This window comes from Echinops telfairi, unplaced genomic scaffold (assembly GCF_000313985.2).
Source record: "Echinops telfairi isolate 266 unplaced genomic scaffold, ASM31398v2 ScPeMD7_7409;HRSCAF=8447, whole genome shotgun sequence".
NCBI classification, from domain to species: Eukaryota; Metazoa; Chordata; class Mammalia; order Afrosoricida; family Tenrecidae; genus Echinops; species Echinops telfairi.
Window position 1 is genome coordinate 1,726,994 of NW_022111309.1, and position 22,408 is coordinate 1,749,401.

Consider the following 22,408-nt stretch of genomic DNA (forward strand, 5'->3'; position numbering starts at 1 on the left):
CAGGGGCTTAAGTGGAGAGCAAATGTTTTGAGAATGATGAGGGCAATGAATGTACAAATGTACTTTACACAATTGATGTATGCATGGATTGTGATGAGTTGTATGAGCCCCTAATAAAACAATAAAAAAGAGGAAATAGAGAAGAGGTAAAATAAATAAATAAAAATGGCCAACACCAGTCTATTTCAGCTCATTAATGCCCAGGATATTGATCTTTAGGTGTTCCATTTCATTTCTGACAACTTCCAACTTTCCTAGATTCATACTTTGTCCATTCCAAGTTCCAGTTTTTTCTCATGTTGAGCCAGGTTCCATCAGCACAAGCAGGTACTGAAAGCTTTACTATGTCCGTGCCATGATGGCCCCTCTACTTGGAGAGGACAGTTCTTCCTCAGTAGCATTCTGAGTGCTCTCCAACCTGTGGGGCTCCTCTTCTGGCATTGTGTTGACCCACATCCTGCTGGTATTCATGAAGTTTTCAGTATATCTGACGATGTCCCACTGCTGTGCATAAGGTTTTCAATAACTAATCACTCATAAGTGGAAAGCCTGATGGTGTAACTTCCAGCATCTCAGTAACATGCAGACCAGCACAGTCTGATGAAGTGGATAGACAGGTGGTGGAATGCGCTAATTATTTTCATTATTATTTATTGTTGCAAAGGCAGACACACAACAAATATAGCAATTCAACAATCCCTACATATTTAATTCAGTGACATTGTCTGTCTTTTTCAAGTGTGCCATCATGCTCACTATCTAATTATTTTTAAATCTTACATTTTCTTACCAGTGAGCTTGAGTTCTCATTTACCTCTTGGCTATTTGGGGTTTCCCTTCTCTAAAGATCTTGTATGTATTTTTTTCTCAATTTTCGTTTGGAGTTGTCTGACTTTTCCCAGGGGCAGTCAAGATTTCGTATATTATAAATATTAATGACATTGCAAATATTTTCTCAAATATTTTACCCATTTATTAGTTGCATCTATGATCTTCATTGCATGGAAAGTCTGAGTTTTGTTAGGGTCAAATTCATTAATTTTACTTTCTGCTGGATGTTTTTGGCTTATCTAGAAAGTTCTGGCTACTCAAGTGGCCCCAACATTTTCCTCTAACTGTTGTGCTTGTGTGCCGTGAAGCCGGTTCCTGTTCATAGCGACCCTGTGTTACTAGGAGGTGCTGTAGGGTCTGCCCCAGCTCCTAGCCGCCCTGTGTACAGCCGAACAAGCAGTGCGCGGCCCTGTGCCAGCCTCGTGCATGCTCCTGTGTTTGCGTCGATGGTTGCATCGACCTAGGGAACTGGAGGGCCTACCCCTTACGCTGTCCCTCGACCAGACCGGTCGTGACGACCTTCTCCAGAGCTGGTCACTCCTGATAGCTTGTCCAGAGGATGTGAGACACACCCTCGCCATCTTCGCTTCTCAGTGTAATTCTGATTGCATTTCTTCTGAGACAGATTTGTTTGTTCTCCATTCATGGTCTATTCGGTATTCTTCACCAACACCATAAGGCACAGGGATGGATTATTCTCTGTTCTTCCTTGTCCATTGTCCAGTTTTCACATGCATGTGTGGTTGTGGTTGTTGTTGTTAGGTATCATTGAGTCAGTTCTGACTCATAGCAATCATATATATATCAGAATGAAATATACATATAATCAGAATGAAACAGAGCCCAGACCTGACCAACCTCACCATTGTTCTTATGTTCGAGTGTGTTCTTGCAGCCACTTTGTCGATCCCTTCTGTCCAGGGCCTTCCTCGTTTTGCGGCCTCTCTAACTCACTAAGCACGATGTCCTTTCTCCTGACTGCATATCCAAAGTGCACGAGTGCATCCTCGCCTCTGATGAGCGTTCTGGATGCACTGCTTCCAAGCCACATTTGTTTGTTCTTTTGGCAGCCTATGGTAATTTCAGTATTCTTCTCCTGCACCGTATTTCAAATGCATAAATTCTTCTTTGTCTGCCTTATTCAATGTCCAATGTTTACATGCATATGAAGCAATTGAAAATACCATGGCTTGGGTCAGGCTCACCTTATCCCGCAAAGTAACCTCCTTGCTTTTCAACATTTTAAAGAAGTTTTGTGCAGCAGATTTACCCAATGCAACTCATCTTTTGAGTTCTTGACTGCTACTTCCATGAGCATTGATTGTATAGCCAAGCGAGACAAAATCTTTGACAATTTCTACCTGTTGGCCCAGTTGTGAGGATTTGGGTACTGAAGGCTGCATTCCTTGACCTTCATCAGCAAGTGCTTCAAGTCCTCCTCACTTTCAGCAAGCAAGGTTGTCTACCTCCATATCGCAGGTTGTCAATCAGCCTTCCTCCAGTGCTGGTGCCACAGTCTTCTCCATGTAGTCTAGCCTCTCTGATGACTTCCTCAGCGTGGAGATTGAATATGTATGGTGACGAATCACCTTGAAGCACACCTTTCCTCATGGGAAACGATGAAGTATTCCCTTGTGCTGTTAGCACAACTGCCTTGTGATCCATGGCCAAGTTCACAGTGACGTGTTCCGGATTGTCCATTCCTCTCAAAGTTATCCATAGTTTGTTATGATCCGCACAGTGCAATGCCCTGGCCTAGTCAATAAAAACACAAGTAAACAGCTTTCTGGTATTCTCTGCTCTCAGCCAAGATCCATCTGACATCAGCAGTGATCTCCCTTGTTCCACGTCCTCTTCGGAATCCGGCCTGAACCTCTGGCAGCTCTCTGTCAATGTACTGCTGCAACCACTGTTCGATGATCTTCAGCAAAAGTGTACTTGCATGTGATATCAATGATATTGCTCTACAATTAGAGCATCATGTTGGATCACTTTTCTTTGGAATGGGTACAAATATGGATCTGTTTCAGCGAGTTGGCCAAGTAGCTGTCTCCAAAATTTCCTGGCATAGATCAGTAATGCTTCCTGTGCTTCATCAGCCTGTTGAATCATTTCTGTTTGTATTCCATCAATTCCTGGAGCCTGGTTTTTGGCTGAAGCTTTCAGTGCAGCCTGAATGTGTTCCTTCAGCACCACTGGTTCTTGCTCATATGCTACCTCCTGAAATGGTGGGATGTCGACTAGTTCTTTTTGATGCAGTGACTCTGGAGTCTGTCCACCTTCTTTGGCTGCTTCCTGCAGCATTCAATAATGCAACTCAAGGCTTGCTTGAATTTTTTCTTGAGTTCTTTCAGTTTCAGATATGCTGACTGCATTCTTTTTGGTTTTCTAAGTTTAGGTCTCTGCACATGTCATTATAATAGTTTACTTTGTCTTCTTGAGCTGCTGTTTGAAATTTTCTGCTCAGCTCTTTGACTTCATCATTTCTTCCATGTGCCTTTGCTGCTCTGCAGTTGGGAGCAAGTTCCAGAGTCTCTTCTGATTGCACTTTGATCTTTGCTTTCTCTCCTGTCTTTCAAATGACCCTTTGCTTTCCTCATGAATGCTGGTTTTGATGTCTCCCCACAGGTCATCAGTTCTTCTGTCATTAGTGTTCAGTGCCTCAAATCTGTTCTTGAGATGTTCTCAAAATTTAGGTGGGATAGACTCAAGGTCATATCTTGGCTCTCATAGATTTGTTTTAATTCTCTTCAGCTTGAACTTGAATTTACATATGAGCAAATAGCGGTCTGTTCCACAGTCAGCCCCTGGCCTGGTTTCGTCCCACAGATGTCGTCAGTTTGAATTCTGTGTGTTCCACCTGCAGAAGTCCGTGTGTGCAGTCGACTCTTGTGCTGATGGGAAAGGGTATTGGCTATGAACAAGTCATTGGCCTTGCAAAATTCTATCATGCGACTCGCAGATATGTTTCTGTCACCAAAACCATATTTTCCAACTACTGTTCGTTCTTCTTTGTTTCCAACTTTTGCATTCTAATTGCCAATAATTATCAGTGCATCTTGATTGAATGATCAATTCAAACTAAAGATATTGGTAGAATTCTTCAGTGTCTCCTTCACTAACTTTCCTGGTTGGTACATAAATTTGAATAATAGTTGTATTGATTGGATTTCCTTGAAGGCAGGTAGAGATGAACCTATCACAGATAGCGCAGAGTTCTGAGTGCATTCAAACCACTGACCTTTTGGTTGCAGCTGACCACTTAACTCACTACCCCACAAGGCTCCTTGCTTTAACTCTACCCCACATGTTTTATCATTAAGTTCTTAGTGGTTTGTAACATATTTAATAAATTGCTTTTAGTCTAAAGATTATTCAGTTATAATGTTTTATAACGTCTAGATATATAGGATTTTTCAAGGAATTTTAAAAAATCATTTTATTGGGGTCTCTTACAGCTCTTATCACAATCCATACATACTTCCATTGTGTCAAGCACATTTGTATATATTTTACCATCATCATTTTCTTTCTACTTGAACCCTTGATAGCAGCTCCTCATTTCCCCCCCTCCCTCACCCTCCTTCATGAACCCTTTATAATTTATAATCCCCCCCTCATGTCTTACACCAACTGCTGTCTCCCTTTAACCACTTTTCTTTTGTCCATCCCCCTAGGAAGGGGTTATATGTAGATCATTGTGATCAGCCTGTGTGATCATGATGTGTAGATGGGATCAGGTATCAGGCATCAAAGACCCAGAACAAAAAAATCATATCAATGTGAATGAGAGGGGCGTGGAGTGGAGACCCAAAGCCCATCTGTAGATGACTGGACATTCCCTTACAGAAGGGTCACAAGGAAGAGACGAGCCAGTCAGGGTGCAGTATAGCACTGATGAAACATACAACTTTCCTCCAGTTCTTTAATACTTCTTACCCTCACTATCATGATCCCAATTATACCTTACAAATATGGCCAGACCATAGCTGAACACTGGTACAGATAAGAGCTGGAAACACAGGGAATCCAGGACAGGTAAACCCCTCAGGACCAATAATGAGAATAGAGATACCAGGAAGGGAAGGGGATGGTGAGGGGAGAAAAGGGTATTTTGCTTTCTTCAATTGCTGACTTTATCATTATTGTGAACAGAAAGTATTTGGATGGTCACAATTTTTGTGCATGTTGCAATTTTTCCTACAGAAGGAATATTTTAAAATTTGTTGAGTGTACAATCCTAGTCAATCTCTTTTGAGTTTATCATAGTAATTATGCATAATATTTATATTTTGCTTATTTTTTGTCAATTGAGACATCAGATTTTAGGATGAATAGCTTAAACCTGGAACTATGATTTATAAATGATGATTTATCTATGTCTTCCCAATGTTCCCTCAATCATTGCAGCTATTTTGTTAAGGGGAGGAGAACTCAACAAGAAGATTTCTTTATCTATTGTTTTATTGGTCAGTAACATTGTTCTTTGTTCCTTATGTCTGTATGTATTTTGCCTGATATAAAATTAAACCCTAGCTCTCTTTCAGCTCACTTTTTCTGTAATATCGTTTCCCTCCCTTCATTTTCAGTCATCACATTTTTTAAATTACTGATGCATTTGGGTATAGATCTATCTTCGCTCTAGTTCCTGTTTGTCCTCCCAATTTTATTCCCTTTCCTTTTTCTTGCCTTCATTTAGATTAATGAAATAGTTGACTATTACATTCTCCTATCTGTAGTTTCTAAGTTAGACGTGTTTTGTATTTCTTTCAGTTTTTACAGTAGAGCCGGCCACTTCAGTCCCTGACTTACTAGACTGTGAGTGGCCTATGAACTACTTCCTGAGCAATGTAAGAACCTCTGATTCTATCGACTCTCTTTATTCCATCCCCTAATTGATGCTATCTTGTCATGTATGTAAACCGTTTCATATTTTGTACCACAGGCAATCACATGAAGGGGAAAATCTTTGTAATACCTGTAGCTGACGAAGCACTAATCAAGACTCTGTAACAAATTTCTATATATTTATCAGACAGAGTCCCACTGAAGAAGAAAGTGGGCCCAGAGACTTTTCACTAAAAGGGAGGCCGACATAACTCATACATGCAGCTCATTCGTTGTGAGGAAAGAGGACGTGGAAACCACTCCCTCCCGAAGGGCTATCCATTTCTCAGAGTGCTGTTATCGAGACAGGCCGGCGGCGCGGCAGATGCTCTCACACGGTTCACTGCTGCGGCTGCTTGGAGCACAGTTGGCACCACAGCTCTGGGTGCTCTAGAGCAGCGGTTCTCAACCTTCCTCACGCCGCGACCCTTTCATACCGTCGTCCCTCGTGTGGTGGTGACCCCCAACCATAACATTATTTTTGTTGCTACTTCATCAATGTTATTTTGCCACTGTTAGGAATCAGGCGACCCCTGTGAAAGGATCGTTCTATCCCCCAAAGGGGTCGTGACCCACAGGTTGAGAACCACTGGCCTAATGGTTAGCTACTGTCCAGTTAATTCCAACCATAGGGGCCCCACCTGGTCAGAGCAGAACTGCTCCCGGAGTTTGCAAGGCTGTGAGCTTGCAGAAGCTGATAGCTAGGGTTCTCTGGCAGGGGGTGGTTTCAAACTGCCAGCCTCTTGTCACACGCTTAACCCCCCCCCACCCCGGGACTCGATTAGAACTGTTTGAGAATGAAATTCGAACGTTTGCATAACCCATGGCCTGGCAGTATAACTCCTAAATACACCCACGACAAAAATGCCGCTGGGCGTTGTCAGGAGTCCGATCCAAGGATGTCTCAAACAGGCTGGTCTTTGTAATAGCTCCGACATAGAAACAACACACGTGTTCCTCAACAGTAGAACAGCTCGAAATGTGAGCTACTAATGCAACGAAGAGAGTCACATTACGCCTATGCTTATCACATGACTGACCATCCCGAACTGAACGTGTAATGAAAGAAGCCAGACCAAACGGATTCAGGCTGTAGGATCCGTGTTCAGAATGGGGAGCAAGAAGCAAAGTAATGAGGAAACTGTGACGGGCTCTTAGATCAACGAGCACACCGGTCTTGCAAACAGTATGGCCAGAATGTCCCTGAGAAGCAAAGATGGACAACCGTCCCCTCGCGGACTTTAGACATGCTTTCAGGAGCGATTAGCCCATGCAAAAGCACATCACGCTTGGTAAAGTAGGGTGTCATAACAAGAGGACAACCCTCCACAAATGGACTGACACAGTGGCTGCAACATGAGCTCAAACGTTTAACTGCCATCGTGAGCTCAGCACAGGACTACGCAGTGCTTCCTGCTGTCGTCCACAGGGGACTAAAGTCAGAACCCGCTCGACGGCCCCTGGAGCCACAGCACAACGAGCAGTACCAAGCCTGGCCGGCAGATGGCGGGCATTGTACGCTTCTAGGCTGCCTACACAAGGAATGTAAGAGCTGATGTTCCAGGCTGCCTTAGAAAGTTATTTTTGTGTTTTAAACTTTGCTGCTCTTATAGTCTCGATTTTGCATCATCGCCTGTTGTCCGTAACTTGCATGTTTAAACGGCATGATTTTCATCTAATTATGTTACTTTGCTCCGTGAAGTGTGACGATTGTGCGGCAGTCCATCTTCTTTAGAAGGTAACATTGTTTGGGGGTTTGTTTGTTTGTTAATGTAGTTACACGGGATCTTCAGTAGCCTTTTCGGTTGCCCGGTCTTGGAGGTGGACCGCTGGGTATTTCGCTGGCAGCTCGTGTGGGATGTATGCTTCTCCTAAAAGGCTGTCTTTGGGGCATCACCTTGCTGCTCCTGCCTTTCATTGGCTTTCCTTTTATGGTTCCCACCAGGCGGGCATTGCGCCTGCGCAGATAGACTGGTGCTACTGTGCCCATTTCTGACTGTTGCCCGAGGCTCCCCGCACCTTCTCCCCATCCTCTCTCAGCCCTCCTCAACAAGTCATGACTCTGCTGACCTCAAGGTCAGCAGTTCGAAAACTCCGGCCATTACAAGAGAATAGATGACTCTTTCCACTCCGGTGAAGAGTCACCGTCTCAGAAACCCACAGGGGCAGTTCGACTGTGTCCTGTGGGGTCACTGTGATTCAGAACTGACCTGAGAGCCGTGAGGTGGTTGTTGAGTAGGCTCACCCCAGGGGCCTGGTTGTGCTGTGTCTTGAGCGTTGGGTAGTTAACCATGTGCTGCCCCAAGGGAGAAAGAAGGCAGTCTGACAGTCTTGGAAACCCTAAGGGGCAGTCTTGCTCAGTCCTATAGGATCACTATGAGGGGGAATCAACCCCATGTTGGTGAATGCAGTTTCATTTTTGAAATCTTGTCATGAAAGTCTCTAGCAGAAATCTGTAAACTTTACCCCAGTGCTAAGAATCATTTTCTGCTCTGCTTACTGGTAGTCAGATAACCCACCTAATGCCATCGCATTTACTCCAACCTATGGACTCTACAAGACAGAATCAAACTGTCTGACTGTAAATCTTCATGGCAGCAGACAGGCTCATCCTCCTCCTATGGAATGGCCGGTGGCTTCAAATCGCTGACCTTTGTAGTCAGCAGCCAAGCACTTAACTGCTGGTGCCGAGGGCACTTCCCAGAAACAATAAAACCAAGAACCCACTGCCAGCAAGTCAATTCCAACTCCCAGTGACCCTATACAAAGTTTCCAAGCTTGTAAACCTCGGTTCCCAAACGTGGGCTGATCGCTGGAATCACCAGGGAATCTGGTGAAACTGCGCCCCCTGGGCACCTCCCTCGAGAGACTCTGACCCATTAGCTTGCAAAGGCAGGCCAGGGCCACAGGACATCTCCCATGTAGGAGGGCCTTCAAAATAGTGACTCAAAAGGTGGAATGAAAAGCCAATGGCATTTTTCCACGGACATTCTGCAGCTCCTGTGCATTTCTGAGCAGTGTGCTGTGGTGCAGTTAGCAGTGTGTGCGCTATACAGTCAGATAGTTCTGGTTCCACTCGGGGCTCATTCAGACTTGCCAGCCGAGTCCTAACCTGTTTCTGAGCCTCACTGTCCTCTTTGGTTAAATGGGAGGATTAAGTAGATACCACATTGAATCATTGTGGCACTTGGGTTTGTATCTTCGTTGCCAAGTCAAGTGGCCAGCTAACGCCCCTGCGGGGCCCCATCACCAGCGAGGCGTGCTGTGTGCTCCTCGGTTTTCAAGGCTGTGACCTCTTCTGTCGCCAGGCCTGTCTTCCAGGACGCCAAGGTGTGCTCAGACTGCCGGCCTTGCACCCGTGAGCTTAGCGATAACCACTTACTGTGCCCAGAGTGGAGCCTTAAAAAAGAAAAAGAGGACACAGGTAGCTCTTATTAGCATTGTTATTTAATGGGGCACTTCCCTTTCTGTGCTTTTGTTCCAGGAATGATTTGATTTGATTATCCCACTTACGTTTCAGATAAGGAGTCACTGGGTGGTACAAATGATCAGTGCACTTTGCTGCTAACCAATAGGCCGAGGCCTCAAATATACACAAAGGTTCCTCAGAAGAAAGTCTTGGCAATCCAACCCCCCCGCCTCCAAAAAAAACCAAAAACCAGTCATTGAAAACTGGAGCACAGTTCGACTCTGACCACATGGGGCTCCAGAGGTTGTCACAATCAACTCGATGGCAATGGGCTCTTCTGCTCCAGGTCGCCAGGGGCGCGCACTACCCTTACTTACTTCAGATAAGCTCATGTTCATTTTTCATGTTTGGTGTTGTTTCTTTGTCTTGGCCTCCCCTGACCCAGTGTAGTCGTTAAAATGGAGAAATGGTTCTAACACAAGGCTCCCAACAAGGAAAGGGAATGGGGAAGGTTTTTCCCTTAGCTCCTACTTTCTTAGGAAGGAAGAGGAGACAATAGGGAGCAACAATGGGGCACTATTTGGATTGAAATCACTTCACTCAGACTGTGGAGTTCTACCTAATTCCTTGTACCTCCTCCTGAAAGCCTCCTGGTCTCTTTTATTAGGATTATAAAAAAAATGTTTTTTATTTTAGCAGTAGCCTTTGTCTTTGCTCCCACAGCATGCCCAGCACCCCAATTGGTCCTGTGGTCACGCCTACATCTAACTTCCCTGGACTCAGAACTTCTTTTCTGTTTCATACCATGACCTGGATGGAGGCCCTTGCTATCTCAGTTGGACCATGGAAGGCATATACTGTTATGCAATCCCTTTCTGCATTAATACTTTCATCACAAGGGCATCTGCCCAATGCCCATGTGTCCAGAGCCCAGCACCCTGGGCCTGTCCCCCAGCTCTCTAGAATAGGGGCTTCTCTCATCAGCCGCCTCCTGGGCACAGTGTGCCTCATATGCTCCCTGCCTATCACACCAGTGAGGGCTCCTTTCGTTTCCCTGTCAGTGCTCCTGCCCACCTCCTGGTCCTGTGATGGAAGAGCTGGCTACACATCTCCAGAGTGTGATTTTAAAAAACAAACCTGTTTTTTAATTGGGGGTGGGGGGGGGCGGTAGCTGAAAATCACCGCAACACTGGACCTGCTTCCTATTTCTTGCACCTGCTACAGCTTTAACATTTTAAGGTACAGCTTCCCCCCACCCCTGTCTCACACGGTGCCTGTGTACGGTGCATTTGCTCCAGCAATTGCCGTAACCAGGGTATAAATGATACCCCACGAGCATAGCCAGACTTTGAGCCGAGTTCTCAAGACTTCGCTTCATTTAATCTTTATTCTTACCTGTTATTGAAGGTCAATACTGGAGGTCAATGCTGTTAGCCTTCCCGTTTTCACATAAAGCAACCGAGACACTAAAGGAAGTGAGGTTACTTCCCACATCCCACAGCTGGGTTGTGGAGCAGGATGCAGGCCAGGAGCCCAGCACCGACTGCACCCCCTATTGCAGACAGGAAGCCTCCTCGTGCCCTCTGCAGAGCAGGACCCAGAGGCAAATCCCTTCCCACCTTGACTGTGAAAACCGCTGCTCACCATCCTGCGTTAGGACTGGTTTCTCATCGGATGCTGCTCCTCAGTGAAACCCCCACAAAGCCTTGCTTTTATGCTCGGGCTCAACCTGATCACCAAGTTCTAGAGTTTTCCACAGGAAACTGCTCATCACCTGAGGAGACTTCGTTTGTTTATTGCCCTGGTGATGCAGCGGTTAGGCTCCTGGCACCAAACCAAAACGTTAGCCAATCGGAGCTTCCCCCACAGCTCCTCGAGAGAACTACTGATTGGCTCTCTTTGAGACAGTTCCCTGTCGCATGGAGTCCCTGTCAGTGACAGTGGACGGACGGCACCTAGCAAAACGACAGCGCCACATGCCAAAACACGCCTCCATCATCGGAAACGATCGCGGCCTCGCGGAGTGCTCAGTAGAATTACTGTGGCTGTGTTATCTCAGTAAAATATGCCATCGTTTAAATTGTAGACCTGCCTAACTCACATACCCCCGCATTCTGTTGTGTAAAGCTCCCTCTCCTCTCTTCTGTCTCCTGGGTTCCCCAAAGCGCCTCGTAACCACTAGACACACACGAGATAATAACCCCTCAAAGCACCCCCAGCAGGTAGATAGCAATGGAAAGGGAACACACTTCTGTCCCAAACGCTGCCGATGAGCAAAAGGAAGCAGACAAGTGAGCCGAAAACTGACTGATGGCTTCACGGAGTGGGACACAGAAGTCAGACTTCAATGCCTCCTTCATTACAGACACCGACTCTTCACTTCCTGGCCTTCTTGTGGTTCGGCAGTTTGCATTTAAGACAGTAGTAGAAGATGGATTGTCCATTTGTGGGATGCTTTGCCCTGGGTTTTCTCCCCTTGCCCAGCCCCTGGCCCGCAGAGCCCACCACTGGGGAAGCCAGCTCTCCAGAAGGCTGCCTGCAGGTCCCATTCCCCAGCTACTCCATTGCAGCTCTTCATGCAAAAGGGGCCCCCAGCCAGATTCTGAGTGGCCCGAGGGGTCAGGGAGGCGATAGGAGCAGAGGAGGAGGCTGCCGCTGCTGCTTTGCACACCTGGAGTGCTTAGATGAAGTCTGCCGCAGTGGGGGCACGGGGTCCGTTAGGACCAGGGAGCAGCAAAGAAGTTGGCATTGCTCACCTCTGCAGCCTGGATCGTGGACTCACAGTAAGCTTGAAAAGGTCCCATGTAGGTTGCCCTGGCTTGGTAGCATCTCTTTCTGGCTGGCTGTAATTTTAGTGCTAGAATCTTGGAGTACTACGCAACAGTCATTTCACAGGGGCAAGCTAGAACATACTTCATTCCGTGGGCACACTAAACAGTATGTTCTATTTTTCATCTTGCTAAGGAAATATTTCAAACATATGAACATATGGCTAAGCCACCCACTGCCATCACATTGATTGAGATGTGTCAAAACCCTCAAATGCACAGATGTCAAGTTGATTCTGGGTTGTAAATCTGCCTCCCCTGCCATGACCCTTTGAAACTATTCATCCAGTTGTTGTCTCTATAGGTTTACTTTCCTGGGTTTCATATACAGAAAAACATACAAAATCAAAGCACATACAGAAGAACTGAGCAATACAATTTGACCTCCTAAACATATAAAAAAACACTCCACTAACAAGAGCACAATATGCATTATTTCAGTGCACAGGGAACATTCTCTAGAATAGAACATGTCAGGCCACAAAGCAAGCCTTAAAACATTGAAAAACAAGATATTATAAGCCATTTTATCAGGCCACAGAGCTATGTAAAATTATAAATCAATAAGAAGATAAAGGAAAAAAAACAAAATAATGGAAACAGAATAGCATGCCACTTTAAAACAAGTGGGTAATTGAAGAAATAAGGAATGAAATTTATAAATATCTTGAAATGAAATGAAAATGAAAATGCAACACGCTAAGCCTTTGGGACATAGTAAAATCAGCACTTAGAGGGTCATTTACAGCAATAAATGCACACCAAAAAAGAAGAGAGAACCAAAATCAACACCTTAACCTAACATCTTCAACAATCAGTACAGGAACAACAAAATAAGCCTTCATCCTCCAGAAGAAAATACATAATTAGGATTAGAATAGAAATAAGTGAATCAGGAAACAGAAAAACAATGGAAACATCAAGACAGGAGTCTGGTTATCTAAAGTATTAAAAAATTTGATAAATCACTAGCAAACAACAAAGAAAAATGTGACTATCAAGAATAAGAAATGAAATTGACAATATCATAACAGAAGCAACTGAAATAAAAAAGATATTACAATACTATGAAGGGCTATATTCCAACAGATTTGAAATCCTAGATAAAATGGACAAATTTATAGAGAAACTACCTACCTAATTTTAAAAAGATGGATGTAGAAAATCACAACAGACCCATAACAATAGAAGGAACAAGTCATTAAAAAAACTCCCAACCCACCAGAAAGGAACAGATGGCTTCTCTGGAGAATTCTACCAGCCATATACAAACTATACCAGAATACAGAGAAAGATTGCAAACTCTAGAAATCTTTTTTTAAAAGTAAACATAACCCTGATACCCAAACCAGCCGAAGACATTGCCAGAGTAGAAACTTATAGACCAGTGTCCCTTGTTAACATAGATACGATTCTAAAAAAAATCCCAGTTCGTAGAATTAATGTGTGGGTGTGGGTGTCATGATCAACTGGGAGTCAGTTCAAGTATGCAAAGATGGTTCAACATCAGAAAAACCATCAATGTAATCCAACATATAAATAAAAGATAAGAACTACCTGATTATATAAACTGGTGAAGACAGGCATTTGGCAAAATCCATCACTCCTGATAAAAACCCCAGCAAAATAAAAATAGAAGAGATATGTCTAGCATAATAAAGGCCATAGATAAAGAATCAGAGGCCAACATCTCACTCATCGGGGGACATGGAAAACATTCCTCCAGTTAAGGGAAACCAGAGAAGGATGCCCTTTATTACCACTCCATATTGTGCTGAAAGGCCTAGCAGCTATAGACAAGAAAAAGACATTTAATTAGCAAACAAGTAGTAAAACTTACCCTGTTTTGCAGATGATATGATTCTATAGGTCAAAAAACTCCAAAGCTGCAATAAGAAAACTATTGGAAATAATTGAAAAGTTTGGCAGCATGGCAGAATTTAAGATCAATGTACAAAAATCAATATCTTCCTGTATACTAACAGTGAGAGTCTGAAAAAAGAAATGGAGGAGACAATACCATTTGCAATAGCCGCCCAAAAGATGACATACCTATGAATAAACCTAACCAAAGAGATGAAAGACCTCTACCAAGAAAACTACAGAACATCACAAGAAAACAGAAAAGACCTACATAAATAGAAGAATGTGCTGTGCTAATGGATAGGCAAGCTTAACATTGTTAAAATGCCAATGCTACCTAACACAAGCTATAAATCTGATACAATTCCAACCCAGATTCCAGCATCATTCTTTGCAGAAATGGAAAAACGAATCACTAACTTTATTGGAGAGGTAAGAGAACTAGGGTAAGCAAAACACTACTTATAGAGCACAACAACGTAGCAGGCCTTTCACTTCCCAACCTTAAATCCTTATGCAGCCACAGCAGTCAAATAGCCTGGTACTGGTTCAACAGTAGATTTGCAGACCTCTGGAACAGACTAGAGAACACAGAAATACATCCATTCACCTACAGACATGTGGCCACTTGGACGTAAGCAAAATGTGATTTTAAAACTAACGAGGTGGAGGACTGATGCTCCATATCTGAACGGTTTGTCTCAAGCATGCCCCACAGATGGATTTCTTTCCTTTGCCCAGTTAAGAATAACAAGGCAGGGAGCCAAAGTTACTGTGCAAGTAAACATGTTGATTAGGGCAATACCTTGCAAGGATTGACATGGTGAGGGCCCCAAGACAACCAATGGAGGAGAGTTTTTTTTAAGGAGTTTAAGGGAATGACACTGTTTATTCATGAACAGAGATATGGTAATTGGATCTGCGTGCAACAGGTGTTTGAAAATGGAGTCCAAGGTTAAAGCTTCTGGGTAGGCTGCCATCGCTTATTTTGGGATGGTGCACATGTGCTGGGCAGCTAGTTCCTTCATGCTCTCTGCCCAGGTGTTCTTTGCTATTGGTTCCAACTCGAGGTCACAGGTGTGGGCTCTGCGCCTGCTCCTGTAACTGGTTTAAACTGGTTACATGAGTGAATGCTGCAGAGCAAGAGTGTGAAACTAAAAGATTGTTCTTACAGGGGTGAAAAATACTATTTTTTTCTATTGTTTTGAAAAATACTATTCTTGTGTGGGTGAAGGTCAGTGGAGAAAATAGAAAGTGGTGCAGGTTTTCCTACTATGCCACAATGTAAAATATTAACTGGATGTGGGTGTGATTGAGCCCATATGTGTTGGCTTGGGGAAATTCCTGAAAGGCATCTAGATGTAAATGAAAAATTGGAGTGGAAAAATCCAGCATATTTTCTAATCGGTCTCACACTACCTTGGGTGAGTATTCCCAGTGGTCATCTCCTAAGATTTTCTGGGTTTTAAGTCTGCTAGCAAGTGTGTATACTGTTTCTTTCATTCATCTTTGAAACAGGTTTTCCATTTCTCAATTAGATGAATAGTTTGTCATTCTTTGTTACCAAATCAATGTGAGCAATATTCTCTTCATCCCCCTCCCCCCAAATTTACTCTAATGTTCTCTGAGCCTATAGATTTGCAAGTTGTTCCTTCCTTTCTTCCCACACCTAGTCTCCATTCTTCCATCAGACAACTGGTAGCTATTGTGTTTGATGTGGTATAGGAGATGCTGGGATTCAGGGGTAAGTGAGGTAGACTTGGTCCTGACCTTCACGAAGGTCCATCCTTTTACCTGGCACTAAGAGAGTTCCCAGGCGGTTACAGCACAGTATGAGAGATGTTTCTTGATCAGGGAAGTTCACAATGCCTAGGCACCTAACCCAGCCTGGATGATCAGAGAATAGTTAGGACTAGGATGAGGAAACATGTGCTTAGGACACACAGTGTAAGGATGCTCCCATTCTTGAGAGTTTGGCCTGGCCCCAGTATGCTCTCAGAAGATGTGGAAGATCAAGCTGGAGTTGTACCAGAATGTTCATATGCGAGGGGCTTCCAAAGTTTGTGAGAAAATTCTATGAAGCCCCCTTGTGTTTTCTGGAGGTAGACCCCAAGGAAACTTCCTTTTCAACTGATTGGTAGATCAAATCACAAGGTGATCATTGGTAATCAATAGCAATCAGTCCAATATCTGGCTAAATGGCTGAGAATGATATAGCTTAGCCACACTGACATGTAAAATTAACCAGCACAATGTTTTAGTAGATAATTGCTAATATAGTACTCCGAACAACCTTATGCGATAGGCACTGTTACAGTCTTTAACTTTCTGATGAGTAAATGCTAAGTGACTTGAAGATCGTCTATCTGTTAAGCAGTGGAGCCAGGATGTGGGCCCAAGTAGAATGGCTCCTGAGTTTGCCCCTTAACCGTTTTCTTAGTTTTTTTTAAAAAAGATAATTTGTTGGCTTTTTCTTTTTAGATTGTATCAAGGTCAGAAGAAATCAAAAGAAGCTCTACTTCATTATCAAGAGGCATTGGAATATATCGAGAGAAGTAAAGGTGAAAAAAGTCTTGAGTGTGCTCCCGTCTTGAGGGAACTAGCAGGTGTAGAACAAACCTTGGGACTTCACGACGTGGGCATCAACCATTTAATACAGGTAAGCATCGCTGTACTGGCCATCCAAGCTGGTCTAGGCCTGGTGCTTTTCATAGCCACAAGTATGCTAGCAACTCTGAGCTGCCTGGCTTTGTTCTTTGCTATAGATGAGTAGAACACTTGACATATTTGTTAGATGGCCAAGGAAAGGCTGGAGGCTGGGCCCTTTTACCAGGGGCATGCCGCGGTCCAGCCGCGGCGGGGTGAAGGGTCCCCTGTTCGGTGGGTAAGGCGTCGACGCAGCGAGAGGGATGAGCAGAGTCAGGAGTCAGTGATCATCTGCTGCTTTCTTACAATTTTAAGGTTCTATTTAAACAATATTTTCTGACAATCATACAATCAAAGCGGAAAGAAAAAAATCTTAATAATAAAAGGTGAAAGTATAAAGTTTTCCAGGGCATTCTGTTTAAATCTTCTTGGAACGTTCTTTCTGGGTGACTGGTTCATTTAAGTTTTCAATCTTGACCAACGTACATTGTGATTAACCGTAGACATGAATGGTTCTTGAAATAGGTCTGTGGTAATGGTGCCAAACAGTGTTCAAGTTCAAGGAAGTGGATAGGAGAAAATTGGCATGAACTTAAAATACAAAGTTCTAAGTTAGCTAAATATTCTTTCTATGCTTCATCAATCTTACGTTCTTTAAGCCTTCGTTCCATTTCTTTTACCTGCCTTTCCAATGGGGCTTCCACTGTTCTCTTGTTTCCATTATGCACCATCTACACAATCCACTCTGTAATAACGTTTTTGTACACCTTACTTTGTCTTCAATAGATCTAACGCACCAAACTGGGCCACCCCTTTTTATTCTTTCCCATAAAAATAAGGTTGAAAATTTTACACGCTTCCCATTTACCTCAATAATATGTTCTCCATTGTCGCCATAAATGCCAGTGTAATTCAAAGGAGGGAGAGCAGTCTTAGGGTTTTTTCATTACTGTCCCCTTTACTGTAAGCAAATTTATTAAGGGGTTTTACTGAGTGAATCAAGGGTTGTTTCTTATCTTTGGCACTCTTTCCCAGAAAGGCAGTCATAGGGAACTTCTCGGGAGTTACTGTAGTCAGTTGGGGTTGTTCCAGTTCTAACTTTTGCATTTTTCCATAAATATACCAAAATCCTCATTCCCTTGTATGGCTTTGATAATTAACTCAGTCATTCTATCACATGCATCCCTTCTCTTTATGGGTACTGTGATTTCCCCTGAATTATTCATCGTGGTCTCATTATTGCTCATAGTGGCAATAATGGTTTCATTTTTACATGGTCCGGGATAAAACATAAACATACTCCAGAATATCATAGCGGCAACAACAAAACAATTTGTCAGCGGATTCCGGCAACCAATTCCTACAGTCCGACTTCTTTGAAGTCGGGCCATCTGTCGCTGGACTTTGTCCTCAACGTCAGCCAGCAGGAGTGGTCCCATCAGGGGCACATTCTCTAAACAGCCCAAAACTGCTTAAAAAGAGTTTTACTCACACTGTGTGTATAGTTTAAGTCTTATTTCACAGGTAGAATCTCTTTATCATTCCCCAAATTTAAACCTTCTGCCACTGAATTGATTCCTACCCAAAGTGACCTTATATGGAGTGTTTCTCAGATTGTAAATCTGTGTAGGAGCTTAAAGCCTCAGTTTTTTCCAATGGAATGGCTGATAGATTTGAACCACTGGCCTTCTGGCTAGCAACTGAATGCCTAACCCAGAGCAACAGCAGGACTTCTTCTTTATCGTTAGTATTTATTTATTTATTTATTTGAAGATTATGTGAGGAGGCTTTAAATGGTTTGTGGGAAAATGAAATTGAAATATAATGGATTTTGCCAGCAAACGTTTTAAAACCCATTTGTGTTAAGAAATTGATTTGGATTTTTTCCCCTAGTACCTTCTAACATCTTTATCTCATGCTACTTAAAATCATCTACTAGCTGATTTTCGTCATCATAAAAATTTTCTGTGAATTAGGAGTTTTTAAAATCATATCATATACCTGAAAATTTTTCTCTGTTAAAATTATTAAACATAGTATGAAATGTTCCTGTTATTTCAAGTAAGAGATAATGACGGCTTTATTAGAATATCCTCAATTCTCATTTTATGTGGATTATTTCTGGATGTATCTGGAGATACATTTATATTTCCTTTTGTAGGTCAGAAGTGAGGAAGTTGAGTGATCCTCTTTCCTGAGACGACATGGTCAATAAATGGCAGAGCTCTGATTCAAACCCCAGTATTTTTCAGCCACATTAATCTGGCTGAGTTAGGGAATAGATTATGGAAAATAAGAGACAAGTTAGAAGACTTTTGAAGTAACAAAGGCTAAAGATGATGGTAGCTTAGACTAGGATTGATTATAGTGGCAAGAAAGAAAAGTAATATTGAAAATATGTAAGAGGTGGGATTGATAAATGGTACTTAGTGGCTCATTGGATGTGAGGAAAAGGGAAGAGTCAAAGGTGAGTCCCCCACCTGCTCAGAGCATTTAGCGTTGGGAATGGGTGTTATTGTATGATGGAGAAATGATGACCTTCACACTTAACATTTGTTTTGTTTTTTTCCATTGAGGGAAATATGAAACAAAATATTTGCCTTTTCAACATTCATTACATTTTACAACATCCTGTGATTATGGTTTTTTTTATATTAATCAACTATCACTACTATTTGTTTCCAGATTTTTCCATCACTCATAACAAAAGGGCATTGTTGAGTAGTGAGTCCTCCTTTCCACCTTTCTCTACCCACCCCTCTTATCCTCTGAGTTAGTCTGGGTACTTTAGAGAAACAAATCCACAGAGACTCATGTATAAGAGAGGGTTTTATATAAAGGTTAAGTGCGCATTAAGAAAGCATCCCAACCCAGTGCTGCCCAAGCTCATAAGTCGAACATTAACCCATTAATCCATATGTCCAACACCAATCCACAAAGTCCTCCTCCATCTCACAAAACACACGCAATGATGCCGACTGCAGGAGGAAAGCCGAGTCAGTGAATGTGTAAGCATCTCAGCACTGGCAGGATTTTCCACACGGCTGCCTCAGCACCCAGGGCTGCATCGGGGTAGGTCCATGTGGCTTCTCCTCAGGAATGTCTTGCAGTAAATGAGCCTTGCCAGCTAAAGCAGGGAACTGGCTAAGGCAGCTAGCTGCACCCTGGTCCAACCATCAGAAAACAAGAGACTGGAGAACTCAAAAGGCAAGGCTCATCGAGCCATTTATCCTTCCGCCCTTCAATTAGCCCCACATGTGTTTATCGGACAGGTTGGCAAAATAAGCTAACTACCTCATCCTCTAATAAACTTTTATGCACTTGCCTATTCTGGATATCTCATTTCAGGAGTTCATATAATATACTGAGTGATGCAGGCAGCATCAAGAGGAGATGGACAGAATACACAGAGTCCCGGTCCCCAAAAGAACTAGTTGACATTCTACCATTAAAGGAGATAATAGCATATGACAGAGAACCAATGGTGCTGCACTGAAGGCATTATCCAAAAACAAGGCCCCAGGAGTTGATGGAATACCAACTGGAATGGTTCAGCAGGCCCAAGAAGCACTGGCAGCGCTCACTCATCTATGTCAGGATGTTTGTAATACAGCTACCTGGCCAACCAACTGGAAGAGATTCATATGCGTGCCTATTCCAAAGAAAGGTGACCCAACATAATGATCAAATTATAGAATAATATCATTAGTATCACATGTGTTTTAGGCCGGGTTGACTAGAGAAACAAATTCAAGAACACTCATATATGTATAGGAAAGAGCTTTATATACAAGAGCAATTGTACATTGAGAAAACATCCCAGCCCACTCCAGATCAAGTCCATAAGTCTGATATGAGCCCATATGTCCAATACTAGTCCATAAATTCTTCTTCATACTCACACAGCAGATGCAATGATGCCAAATGCAGGATGATCACAGGTTGGTGGGTGGAAAGTCTTGCGGATCCAATCCAGCCCTGGCTGGGCCAGCTTCTGAGTGCCTCAACAGCAGGAAAGTGAAGCAGAGAGAGAGTGTGTGGTCTGCTTCTCAGGAGAAAGAGAGGAAGTTCCCAGAATCCTCATAGAGGCCATCCCACATGGAGGCATCTTCAGGCTGTGACCTGATTAACAAGCTAGACTCCACCCCTTCACCTATTTATCACGTTGACTTGAAATCATGTAACTACCTCAACATGCAAGTACAGTTTTGCAGAAGATCATCCACCAGCGGTGGCAGCAGGACATTGACAGGGAGCTGTCAGAGGTTCAGGCCAGATTCAGAAGAGGATATGGAACAAGGATTATCATTGCTGATGTTAGATGGATCTTGGCTCAAAGCAGAGAATACCAGAAGAAAAAAATGTTTACTTGTGTTTCATTGATTATGCAAAGGCACCCAACTGTGTAGACCATAATAAGCTACGGATATCCTTAAGAAGAGTGAGAATTCCAGAACACTTCATTGTGCTCATGAGGAACTTGGATATGGATTAAGAGGCAATTATGCAAATAGAAAAACGGAGTCCAATATGGTTTAAAATCAGGAAAAGTGTGCCTCAGGGTTGTATCCTCTCGCCATATTTTTGCAGTCTGTATGATGGCCAAATCGTCAGAGAAGCTGAGTGATCTGAGGAAGAATGTGGCATCAGGAGTGAAGGAAGACTTTAACAACCTGTGATATGCAGGTGACACAGCCTTGCATGCTGAAAGTAAAGAGGACTTGAACTTGCTTTCTAATGAAGATCAAGGATTGTAGCCTTTAGTATGGATTACAACTCAGTGTAAAGAAGACCAAAATCTTTAGAACTGGTCTAATAGGTAACATGATAAATGGAGAAAATATTAAAGTTGTCCAGGATTTTATCTTGCTGGGATAGGACCCACAATCAATGTTCATGGGAGTAACAGTCAAGAGATCAAACAAGAAACTACATTAGGTAAGTCTGGTGTGCAAGACCTCTTTAGAGTATTGAAGAGCAAGGAGGCTGCTTTGAAGACTAAGGTGTGCCTGGCCCAATCTGTGGTATTCTCCATTGCCTCATATGCATGTGGAGGTTGGATATTAAATAAGGAAGACCAAAGAAGAATCGATACATTTGAGTTGTGGTGCTAGAGAAGAATAATGAAAGTACCATGCATTGTTAAAAGGACAAACCGATCTGTATTGGAAGAAGTAAGGCTTAGGTGCTCCTTAGAGGCATGGAGGGCAAGACGTCATCTTATATACTTTCAGCCTATTGTCAGGCGAGACCAATCCCTGGAGAAGGACCTCACGTTTGGTAAGGTAGAAGGACCGTGACAGAGGAAGGCCTCGGTGCCATGGATTAACACAAGGGCTGCTAGAGTGGGCTCAGGCAGAGGAACCATTGCAAGGGTGGCACAAGACTGTGCAGTGTTTTGTTCCGTGTGTATAAATAAGGTCACTATCAGTGGGAGCCAACTAGATGGCACCTCATAACAGCAAGAACATGCAACGTGTCTTTTAAGGTCTAATTTACGTCATTTAACATCATGTGTTCAGGGTTCACCTTTGTGGTAACATGTATCAGAACTTTATTTCTCGTTATGATCGAATCCTATTCCATTGTGTCTGTGTGCCACATGTTGTTTTACTTGTCTGCTGATGGCCATTTGTAAATCCAGATCTACTCCCCAAGTCTCAGCACTCCATCTGTGATACCCATTTCTAAAGCTCAAAGAAAGACATGATCACGTAATAATATACATAGAGTCATCCATGATATTGCCACAGATAAAATTCTATAGAATAATAGATGATTTTTCAGGCCTAATATCAACAGCCTGCATGGCAAGGATTTGAGTATAGTTTGGTTAAGCATTTCCGAAATGGTTGTCTATAGAATAATGAAATCTCACTAGTATTCACAGACTTCCTAGAAAAAGTGTTTGCACACTGAGGCAAAACACTAGGGCATGCAACAG

The 22,408-nt window shown here is 43.1% G+C and overlaps 1 protein-coding gene across 5 annotated transcripts in view; it reads left to right on the plus strand.

Annotated features, from left to right (window-relative positions):
• Positions 1 to 22,408, plus strand: part of TTC23 (tetratricopeptide repeat domain 23) — a 128,308-nt gene that overhangs the window by 33,383 nt on the left and 72,517 nt on the right. For all 5 annotated transcript variants that reach the window (XR_006680700.1, XM_030887368.2, XM_045296483.1 and 2 more), the window contains exon 6: positions 16,300 to 16,477. Coding sequence is in view for 4 of the 5 variants with exons in the window: in XM_030887368.2 (XP_030743228.1) it covers positions 16,300 to 16,477 (178 nt within the window). In the remaining variant the exon portion in view is untranslated. The remainder of the gene's footprint in view (positions 1 to 16,299; positions 16,478 to 22,408) is intronic.